General features: G+C 40.4%; 1 protein-coding gene across 1 annotated transcript in view; it reads right to left on the reverse strand.

The window, feature by feature from the left end:
• Nucleotides 1-12,500, reverse strand: part of LOC127632143 (chloride channel protein 2-like) — a 76,750-nt gene that overhangs the window by 23,215 nt on the left and 41,035 nt on the right. The window contains exons 3-9 of the mRNA XM_052110720.1: nucleotides 6,615-6,746; nucleotides 5,920-6,048; nucleotides 5,532-5,665; nucleotides 4,704-4,781; nucleotides 2,410-2,488; nucleotides 1,348-1,473; nucleotides 1,129-1,213 (exon numbers count right to left, since the gene is read on the reverse strand). Coding sequence (XP_051966680.1) covers nucleotides 1,129-1,213; nucleotides 1,348-1,473; nucleotides 2,410-2,488; nucleotides 4,704-4,781; nucleotides 5,532-5,665; nucleotides 5,920-6,048; nucleotides 6,615-6,746 — 763 coding nt within the window. The remainder of the gene's footprint in view (nucleotides 1-1,128; nucleotides 1,214-1,347; nucleotides 1,474-2,409; nucleotides 2,489-4,703; nucleotides 4,782-5,531; nucleotides 5,666-5,919; nucleotides 6,049-6,614; nucleotides 6,747-12,500) is intronic.

The following is a 12,500-nucleotide window of genomic DNA, read 5'->3' on the forward strand; positions in this document are numbered from 1 at the left end:
ACACTCTCACCCATACAAACTCTCACACACACTCTCACACACACTCTCACACACAAAATCTAAAAGATATGATGACTTTAAGCTGTGTGACAAAAAAAAGCAACACTTGTGTTATTTGTGGTCAAATTTGACCGACCACAGGAAATGAATGGGCGAGACTAACACATTTATATTTTTGGGGGGAATTTGTCAAATAAATTCAATAGTTCAGCCACAACGCAGAACAAACACAAACACAAACACATTCATCTAGTTACACCCAGGAATGCATTAGTGGCTCTCTGCAGCCATCTACTGGTAATTATTGTCATTGCACGATTTCCAAGTCTTGTTCTTTTTTTAGCACCAGATGACAGAAATCTGCCCCAGTACATGACACATTCTCATATTCTCTTTATGTTTCAACACCGGTTAATATTCATAATCCATTTCACAACAGCTCATGGCTCATTTATAGTCCATAAAATAGATGAAAAACCTTAAACTCTTAATGAGACTGATTTCACAACAATGAAGCTTCATGCATATTCATGAATGGGCTACAATGCTCATGAATAATAGATTCATAACACAGGAGGCTCGTTAGAAAATTAACGATTGTGTGTGTGTGTGTGTGTTTGTCCTCATCAAACATCTGCTGGGTACAACGTGTCTAAAACGGTTCCTTAACGAGACAACGAACATGAGCAATTAGCAGGGCATCAGGAAGTTCATTAAGCATTTAAGAAGAGGGCGTGGCCAGAAGTAATCATTATTTAATTGAGTGTTATGAGGTAATTATTCACTAATCGTGCAAGGATTGACGATGGACGACTGTTGCGTTGGTAAGTATTAAAAACAACATAAATAATACTTCGAAAGAGCTTAAACCCACATGTTCTCTTAAACCAAGGGAACATACGTAAATAACTCAAGCGCAAGGCATTGTGGGTATTCCCAATAGCTTCAATTTTGTCCTGAATAAGTGTTTTTTTCCTCAGGTGCCAAAACCAGGTAGATGGGAACGACCTGCCGGCAGATGGTGCGTTAGCCACGCCCCTCCCAGGGAAAGGGGGATGAGGGAGGGGGGTACGTCATGCCACGTACACTCTGGATTAAAGGAGAAAAGGTAAGCGAGGCAGAACTGACCCGATCACAGCAAAGGCTGGAAGCTCCTGGAGGTCAAAGGGGAAGTCCAGCCTGAAGCGTGTTTTAAAGAGAGCTGTGATCGTCTCTGAGGGGGACAGAGGAAACTCCATCAACATTCAACATGTACAACACATACAAGTACATCAAGTGTGCTCTAAAACATATGAACACACACACACACACACACACACACACACACACACACACACACACACACACCTTCATCTTGGTTCCACACCGCCAGCACTCGGAAGATGAAGGCACTGAATGTAGCAGCAAAGAATCCTCGCCAGTAGTTTCGTACGGCGAAAAATGTGGAGGTGACCTCAATGCTAAACAACACACCTGAAACACACACACACACACACACACACACACACATTTACATACAGCACATCAACACAAGGGAGATCCATTTTAGTTTGTTCCTCACACAATGCTATTGTATAGTCTTGAAATATAGTGCACGAGTGATATGAACGACTTTAAGTCTGATTTACTTTTTGACTACAATAGTAACAATCGCGACGCTCTCATCCGTCATCTTGAGTTACATGGATGAACAAGAGTCAAGCTGGTTTGGAACAACACGAGGGTGAGAAATGAATTTTTGGGTAAGCTATTATATATTAAAGTGACAGTTCAGCCAAGACTGAAAATTCTGTCATCATTTACTCACTCTCAGATTCATACAATGCAAGTGAATGGAGAGCAGGACTTTGAAGCTCCAAAAAGCACATAAAGGCATCATAAAAGTCATCCATAAGACTCCAGTGGTTTAATCCATGTCTTCAGTCAAGTTATTTGATAGGTGTGGTTGAGAAACAGATCTATATTCAAGTCATTTTTTTACTGTAAATCTACACTTTCACTTTCACATTCTTATTCATTCTTCACACATATTTACACACACACACACACATACACACACACACATATATATACACACACATATATACACACACACACACACACACACACACATATATATACACACACATATATATATATACACACACATATATACACACACACACACACACACACACACACACACACACATATATATACACACATACATACACACACACACACACACACACGTGCGCGCGCACACACACACACACACACACACACACACGCACACATGCACACACACACCTGCACGCGCACACACGCGCGCGCGCACGCACACACACACACACATGCACACACACACCTGCACGCGCACGCACACACACACACACACACACACACACACTCACACACACACTGTTTCACCTCCAATGGGAGCAGCAAAGCAGCATCCAACACCGACAGCACAGGCAGCAGCGAGCATCTCGATGTTCCTGGACTCGTTCTGTTCAACACACACACACAAATTAATACACAACAGCAGAATCCTCGACCTGTTTCACAACAAACACGCAAAAAACTGAACTACACACCAGCACAATACAAGCCTGTTCGATACACAAACACAACAACGAAATCTAATTACACAAACTACAATGTTTACACATAACAGATACACACACATATATAGACACACACCTGTTTGGTAAATTTACTGTGAGATGAATATCGCTGATAATTTATCCTCACAAAAGGAAAACTTCATCAAGAGAAATGCAAAAATATATTTTAGATTGAGTACTATAACACACACACACACACACACACACACACACACACACACACACACACACACACACACACACACACACACACACACACACACACACACACACACACACACACACACACACACACACACACACACACACACAGTCAGAAGTTTACACACACTTTGTTAGTATTTGGTATAATTGCCTATAAATTGTTTATCTTGGGTGAAATGTTTTGGGTGGTCTTCCACAAGCTTCTCACAATGAGTTGCTGTAATTTTGTCCCATTCCTCCAGACACAACTGGTGTAACTGAGTCAGGTTTGTAGGCCTCCTTCCTCACATACGCTTCTTCAGTTCTGCCCACAAATGTTCTATCAGATTGAGATCAGGACTTTGTGATGTCACTCCAATACCATGACTGTGTTGTCCTTAAGCCATTTTGCCACAACTTTGGAGGTATGCATGGGGGTCATTGAAGACCCATTTGTGACCGAGCTTTAACTTCCTGTCCGATGTCTTGAGATGTTGCTTCAATATATCCACATCGTTTTCCTTCCTCATGATGTCATCTATTTAGTGAAGTGCACCAGTACCAGCAAAACACCCCCACAACATGATGCTGCCACCCCCATGCTTCACGGTTGGGATGGTGTTCTTCGGCTTGCAAGCCTCACCCTTTATCCTCCAAACATAACGATGGTCATTATGGACAAACGGTTCAATTATTGTTTCATCAGACCAGAGGACATTTCTCCAAGATCTTTGTCCACATGTGCACTTGCAAACTGTAGTCTGGCTTTTTTATGGTGGTTTTGGAGCAGTGGCTTCTTCCTTGCTGAGCAGCCTTTCAGGTTATGTCGATATAGGACTTGTTTTGCTGTGGATCTAGATACTCGTCCACCTGTTTCCTCCAGCATCTTCACAAGGTCCTTTGCTGTTGTTCTGGGATTGATTTGCACTTTTCGCACCAAACTGCGTTCATCTTTAGAGACAGAATGAGTCTCCTTCCTGAGCGGTATGATGTCTGAGTGGTCCCATAGTGTTTATACTTGCATATTATTGTTTGTACAGATTAACGTGGCACCTTCAGGCGTTTGTAAATTGCTGCCAAGGACGAACCAGATTTGTGGAGGTCCACACTTTCTATTTCTGAGGTCTTGTCTGATTTCTGTTGATTTTACCATGATGTGAAGCAAAGAGGCACCGAGTTTGAAGGTAGTCCTTAAAATACATCCACAGGTACACCTCCTATCAGAAGCTAATTGGCTAATTGCCTAAAGGCTTTAAAATATTTTCTGGAATATTCCAAGCTGCTTAAAGGCACAGTAACTGTATGTAAACTTCTGACCCACTGAAATTGTGATATAGTCCATTAAAATTGTCACTATCGGTCTGTAAACAATTGTTGAAAACATTATTCGTGTCATGCACAAAGTAGATTTAAAAAAACGAGATCCACGTCAACCTAAGTGCATGTAAACTTCTATATATACACACATATATTTGGTATGTTTTAATAAAGTGACCAAAGCAATGACTTCTTAAAACTATCTCATGGTTGTTTATTAGTTATAAGACATTACAAGTCAAGCTTGTAAAATAGAAGTTAAATACAAATGAACAAAACATGAACGAACACACAATGTAAATGTTGAGACATTAAGTAACTGTCTATACTGGAATACATTAAATAAACTCGTTTGTGAATCTTATTAGGAGACTTACTTTTATAAGGGCTTCATAGAAAGTGTTACCCAAAGTGTATAAAAATGGAAAATTATGTCGAAATGCAATATGATTGGATTAATGGCAATCGTGAGATTTACACACACGTCTGCTTTTGTGTATTTTGTACACAGAGGAGTTTGCTTCAATTGAAAGGTTGTGAAAACATTTTGTTGGTGTAGCTTAATATGCTAATGGAGAATAAAGTATTTTAAAATACCTCATAAATCCCACCGAAGAAAGACATGAACTTGCAAAGAAGAGCAGCACACAAACTGGCAATGTGCACGAACGGCCCCTAGAAGAGAGAACACACACACACACACACACACACACACACACACACACACACAGATAGACAGACAGACACACACACATATACAGACAGACACAGACACACACAGAGACACACAGACCCACATAGAGAGACACAGATAGACAGACAGACACACACACATATACAAACAGACACAGACACACACACACACAAACACACAGACAGACACACACACACACACACACACAGACAGACACACACACACACACACACACACACACACACAGACAGACACACACACACACACACACACACACACACACAGACAGACACACACACACACAGACACACAGACAGACACAGAGACACACACACACACACACACACACAGACAGACACACACACACACACACACACACACACACACACAGACAGACACACACACACACAGACACACAGACAGACACAGAGACACACACACACACACACACACACACACACACACACAAACAGACACACACACACACACACACACAGACACACACACAGACACACACACACACACACAGACACACACACAGACACACACACACACACACACACACACACAGCTTGTGATAAATGTATGACCCAGCAGTGATACTTTAAGAACAAAACAACAACACAATAAAGTTGATAACTTTACTGTTATTCAAAAGTGTGCAAACAGTCATAATATGAGCAGGTGTGTCCAGACTTTTGACCTGTCGTGTAACTAGTGTGTGTGATCACCTCTTTGCCCAGAGGTAATCCACTGCCCAGTGCACACGTCAGACCGACCACTTTGGCCACAAATGTTTTTAATGTGAGATATTCCTTCAGCACCACACCTCTCAGAATCGTCTTCATCTCAGGAATACCAGAACCTGAACGCAAAATACATGCAGGAAACCACTGATGAATGATCTACTACACACATCTCTCATCAGCTGTGTGTGTGTGTGTGTGTGTGTGTGTGTGTGAGTGTGTGTCTCTGTCTGTGAGAGTGTGTGAGAGAGTGTGTGTGTGTGTGCGTCTGTGAGTGTGCGTCTGTGAGTGTGTGTGTGCGTCTGAGTTTGCGCGCGTCTGTGAGTGCGTTTGTGTGTGCGCGTCTTTGAGTGTGTGTGCGTGTGTGTCTCACCAGCTGCCTGAGGAGCAACTATGTGTGTGAATCCAGAAGAGAAACTGATGAGGACCACAGGATAAGTGACCCACGCCAAATACTGCAGAATCACATTACTGTCCAAACCGCCGTACATCCACTTCTGTGCTGTAGAGACACATGACAGGGAGAACATTTACAGGTGTGTTTAAGTGCCATTAAACAGAGCAAAGGAACAGAGAAATCATACTTAAAATTTATTCATATGTACTATTTATTATTGTTAAAATGTCAAAGTTTATAGCCAAAATATATTTTCTGTCAAATAAAAAATATTTCCACATTTAATTGCAATTGACACACACACACACACTCACACACACACACACACACACACACACTCTCTCTGACAGTGAGGGCAGTGGTGGCTCAGCGGTTAAGGTTCTGGGTTACTGACCAGAAGGTCAGGGGTTCAAGCCCCAACACCACCAAGACACCACTGTTGGGCCCTTGAGCAAGACCCTTGAAACTATCTGCTCCAGGGGCGCCGTATCATGGCTGACCCTGCACTCTGACCCCAGCTTAGCTTAGCTGGGATATGTGAAAAATAAATAATTTCACCATGTATATGCAGAAATGTATGTATAATTTGTGACAATTGATCAATTTAATTTACACTTACACACACACACACACACACTCTCTCACTCACTCACTCACTCACACACACACACCTTGTAATAAGAGGGCGATGCAGAAGTCCATGACAAAGCTGACCAGCGCCATGACGAGTCCCAGCAGGATGAGGAAGATCCAATCCTCGCCGACCCGCGACATGAGGAACCGCTGGCATTGCACTGCACAGACTCCACAGACATGCACTACATTACACACAATGCATCAGCACAGTTTAATAACGCACAAAAGTACCGTAAAGTACAATTGAATTATGCACAAAAGTACCGTAAAGTACAGTTTAATTATGCACAAAAGTACTGTACTGTTTAATTACGCACAAAAGTACCGTAAAGTACAATTGAATTTCGCACAAAAGTACCGTAAAGTACAATTGAATTACGCACAAAAGTACCATAAAGTACAGTTTAATAATGCACAAAAGTACCGTAAAGTACAGTTTAATTACGCACAAAAGTACCGTAAAGTACAGTTTAATAATGCACAAAAGTACCGTAAAGTACAATTGAATTACGCACAAAAGTACCGTAAAGTACAGTTTAATTATGCACAAAAGTACTGTACTGTTTAATTACGCACAAAAGTACCGTAAAGTACAATTGAATTTCGCACAAAAGTACCGTAAAGTAGAATTGAATTACGCACAAAAGTACCGTAAAGTACAGTTTAATAATGCACAAAAGTACCGTAAAGTACAATTTAATAATGCACAAAAGTACCATAAAGTAGTTTAATTACGCACAAAAGTACCGTAAAGTACTGTTTAATAATGCACAAAAGTACCGTAAAGTACAATTGAATTACGCACAAAAGTACCGTAAAGTACAGTTTAATAATGCACAAAAGTACCGTAAAGTACTGTTTAATAATGCACAAAAGTACCGTAAAGTACAGTTTAATAATGTTTAGGTGTACTTGAAAGAAATACAATTAAATTAATTTACTATCAAATATCTGATAATTTATACAAGACTGTGACGATGCAGGAAAACCACATTTACATGGAATTTGGAAATTATCAAGTTTTTCTCCGGTTTTGCCATTAAAAGCCTTTCCCCGATAAAAGAACAACATTTAAGACATTTGCATGACCTTACATGTTGTCAGCATAATCAATGAAAGATGTGCATGTAAACACTCAGTAAGTCAAATCAATCTTTGCATGTTTGGATATTCTCACATATTTGCTGATTTACACTTCAGCTATCAGTTGTGTGTCTGCATGAGTGTAAAGTGTGTAAAGTGCGCAAGCGGCAGTCCTTTAAACGAAAGAACATCATTTCTGTGGTCATTTTGAAATCATTCATTCTTCATTCTTCTCATAAACACCGTGTCTGGAAAAGCATCTCTCTACCTCAATAACACAAACACGCAGTTGCTGTTAGTATCCACGGCAACTTCGCTAAGAGCCAATGATGACTCACCAAATGGAGAAACAAGCAGCATGTGAACATGTTTCGAGACAGGTGGCGTAGGCGTGACATGAGGACCATGTTAAACCACACGCAATGTTCTGAAAATCACCTTTAAGCAAATTTTTACAGCCGTCACTTTCATACGTTTTTAAATAAAACCACCAACTCGATCCAGACAGCAACAAATGAGATGTACACACACACACACTCATTGAGTGACAAGCTGAACTTCTAAATGTCTTGTTTATGCAGATGTAATGAGGGTGAAGGGTTTATGTATGTGCGTGTATGTGTGTCACTGATGTGTTCGGTTATATAACGCCACTCAATCTAAGCAAAGTTGTTATGTTGCATCTCACTCTCTTCACCATTTAACCTCTCACTCTCTCATTATGGGACTAAATGTACTCTTTGTTAGCTGACCTGAAATCATTTAGGAGCACCTCAATCAGGGCAGACCAGAGCCAAATATGTGTGAGTGAGGACTAATGACATCCCTCACTTTAGCATAAGTGTTGGTGAAGCCCTTTGTCAAGCTACAAGATACTCATCATTTCAAGTCATTAAACTACAGACAAGTTTCTTATAATGTAAAGTAGTTAAATGCAGGTAAAACTACTCATGTTACAGTAGTCAGGCCACAGTTAGACTAGCCATAGTGAAACCATAGGGCTCCCATAGGCATACATGGACTGATTGAGTTTAGAGGGAAGATATGGACATTCTTTAGTGCTGGCTCAAGAGCAGGGGAGTCATTACACTAATAAGTAAACATCTACAATTTAAATGTCTCAAACAGAATCAAGATAAATTAGGAAGAGTCTGCTGAAAGCAAAGGCTGATTTTGGCTAATATGTATGCACCTTATGCTGATGATCACTGCTTGTTTTATAGATCTTGAAGGGATGGTGCAAGCCGCTGGCACCCCTCATGATATAATATTGGTTGAGACTTTAATCTACTGATGGATTCAGTCCTTGATCATAATGAAGCAAAAGTGTGGAAGGCTGATTTTCATGCAAAGGGAGTGGGTTGCTTTTGCAGAGAGAATCCAAAGGATGTGACGTTTATGCACATTCCAGAGAGCCTCTTGAATCCCGTCTGGCTAAGCGGGAAGTTGATCGTGGTCGGCGAAAACAAGAGTGAACATCGGCAGGGCATTTGATTCCTGGAGGGACCTTCGTTCGGTTTTGGGAATCAAAACCGACCCGGAGTTGGCGTTCTTCTTATTGGGCAGGTAAACTTACATATAAAATGTAACAATAAACGGTCTGATATAGTTCGCTAGTATGTAGCAGTATGTGTGTATCAGTATTAGGGATGCACCGAAATTTCGGCCGAAAATGGCACTTTCGGCACTTTTGGTTTTCGGCCAAAAGAGAAAAAAGGCCGAAAATATGAGCCGAAAATATATACCTCCTCGCTCCGCCCCTCAGTGCTCAGATTTCAATCTGGATCGATGTAGCCCTTATCACAGCTGTTAGATAATTCCACAACGGCGCTACCAAACAAAGGCCGATCATGTCAGCAGTGTGGAAATTCTTCAAAGTTTCTGATAAGGACATCAAATTTGCGATCTGCAGTGTTTATTCAGCAGAACTTTCAAGATATATATATACAGAGTACAGCAAGAGATTCTACAGGAAAATGTCACCACTAGCGCAGCTACAACACAACTTGAGACGTATTTATCTGAACTACTCCAGAAGCGACAATCCCCTTGACTACGGTCGCATAAACAAAGACGGCTTTCCTTTGCTTGCGCGGATTGCGCACAGGTATTTATCTGCCCAAGCACCAGCACAGAGAGTGAGAGCCTGTTCAGTGCAGCATCTCATGTTCTTGATGAGCTTCTGACAGGAGAGACTGTCAGAACGTTTAGCAACTTTTGTTCTTGAAGAGAAACCGGTCACTTGTAGTTAAATAGAAAGCGGTCCAATATGATGTGTATAGCAATTACATTACACTTGTTCTTCACTTGAGGATACATCTGTCGTTTACAGTTGAGGTTGGATTTAGTTCAATTACTGCTGTTTTGCACTGTTGTTTTGCACAATCATTTTCACTTAAAGTGTACATACGTTTACATAAACAGAATAGAGCACTGATCTATATATATATAATTATATATTATAGTTTTATATAGATCAGTGGAATAGAGGCCCTCTGCCATTCTGTGTTCTGCCTTTTGTTTTAATTAAAATTACTGTTGCATATTTAAACTTTTTGAAAGATGCTAGCTAAGTTCATTTCTTGACTCTTGTTGTGCATATAATAGTTTTCTAAAACTTTACATTATTTGGATAATTGTTAATAAAATCTGTAAAATTAGATTTTTACAGAACTGAAAGAAGAATAATATTTAATATAGTTTTAATATATTTTTTGTCCAATTTTGTTGTGCTACTTTCAATAAAAGTGTGATTTATTTTATTGGTTTGTAGTTTTTCAATTCAGATTAATTAAATTCATGAAATTAATGAAAAAGTATCAAATTAATACAATTATACACAACATTTTTTGTTTTTTTTAAATAGGTAAAAATTTTGGTTTCGGTTTTCGGCCAAGTGCATCCTGGATTTTCGGTTTCGGTTTCGGCCCAGAATTTTCATTTCGGTGCATCCCTAATCAGTATGCCATGTTAGCTGATAAGTAGTTTTAGTTTATGGTACGTTTCCACGACAACGATGTACTAAAAACAGAAACGTTTTTCCATTGCGTTTTTAAATAGTTTCGCGCACAGATGTTGTCAAAACGATCCCCATTCACACGGACAAACACAGTCCTGTCGTCCGCCATTGTAGTTTTGAATGTACTACGCATGCGCATGACATCATCGTTTTCACAAATTTGCATTTTTGTAAGTTTAAACGAAGACGATAATGGCATCGTTCTCAAAAACTTGCACTTGGAAACCTGTTTTCAAAAGTTTGCATTTTCAGGCCCCAAAACTTCGTTGTCGTGTAAACGAACAGCCAGAATGCATAAAAAGCTGTCGTGTTATTGGCCCCTTACTCTCAAAGTTTGTAGCAAACAATCATAACTGTGTAATTTTAATTATGCTACCTCATCTGTCAGCATGATGCTGGTGAATGAGGTCATTGTTTTGGCCGATGCTCGCACGCGTCCCTATGTGCACGAGCGCGAGCACCAGGTAGCTGCTGCGGTTCACTTAATGGCCACAGGTGTCACTAATAACAAGGTTTTCTTAATCTTACGTACTGTACCTTTAAACTACCCATAATTTAGAGGAATTAAACTACTGTCAGGCTATTCCAATATATTAAATACACTGTAGGATGAACTGGTTTGCTAAAATGAAAACAGCAGTGTAGCTTTCAAAGGATGTTGGAAAAAATTGATTGTTAATGAAAAAGCTACACGGTGTTAAAAACAGCTGCGCAACCGTCACAGTACTAAAAACACAGTTAAGTTAGTAGCATCACCACTTTTAGTTCGTTATGTTCATCACCCAGAGTGTGAAAAGAGTCAATGGTGAGGTTACAATGTTAAGTACTCACACACACACACACACACACACACACACACACACACACTCAAAGAAAAGACAACTAGTGAAGTCATTTAATTGTCTAGAGTATTAATAGTTGTCGTTTAGTATACATAACATAATTAATGTGTTTATTGGTTTAAACTTAACCTTAAATTTTATTTTTACCAGAAAAAAAGTCCGGAGGTGATGGCTCCAGGGCATACGCAAACCCTGAGAACAAACCACAGAGAGTTAACCAAAGAGACTGTATAGTGTGTGTGTGTGTGTGTGTGTGTGTGCCAGAGACTAAGAGGGAGTGAATTAGAGAGAGAATGTTGACACACTGATTAGAGAACAGCTTGTTATTAACAAACACAAACATACAAACGCAAGGCGAAATCTAACTGCAGATTTACAGCGAGCACAGCCTGAAAAACAGAGACATTTTAGCACTGTATTGGGCCGCCGCTTGATGTCTAATGTAAAGTCTGGATCCTAAAGCGAAACCGTTTGAGAAGCACTGCTCCATAGAGATGTCTGACAGTGAGATTAACCCATATGCAGGAGAACAATGAAACGGGTTGAAGAGTTGATAAGACGAGCTGGTGGATATAACTAGATCTCGCTCGTCTCTTCCGAGTGATGGTGATGCGGTACGGTTGCCATGGTGACGTTTGGAGGGGACAGTTTGTTGTAGTGATGATAACACAGAAAGAGACCAATTAATACAATTTGTGCTTCACTGTTGCCATGACAACAACAAACTGTTCCAAACGATGCACCCGATGAGAGGAGAGGAGCAGATCTGTGACCACCTGGCACCAACCTGTAACCATGGTGACCTGTGGCACGACACAGATCTCCCGCTGACATCACACCTGTTACACAAAACATGTGTGTGTGTGTTAGCATGTGAGTGTGTTAGAGTGTGTGTGTGTGTGAGTGTGTGTGTAAGTGTGTGTGAGGGAGTGTGTGTGAGCATGTAAGTGTGTGAGCGTGTGTGTGTGTGTGTAAGC

This window comes from Xyrauchen texanus, chromosome 38 (genome assembly GCF_025860055.1).
Source record: "Xyrauchen texanus isolate HMW12.3.18 chromosome 38, RBS_HiC_50CHRs, whole genome shotgun sequence".
In the NCBI taxonomy this organism is placed as follows: domain Eukaryota; kingdom Metazoa; phylum Chordata; class Actinopteri; order Cypriniformes; family Catostomidae; genus Xyrauchen; species Xyrauchen texanus.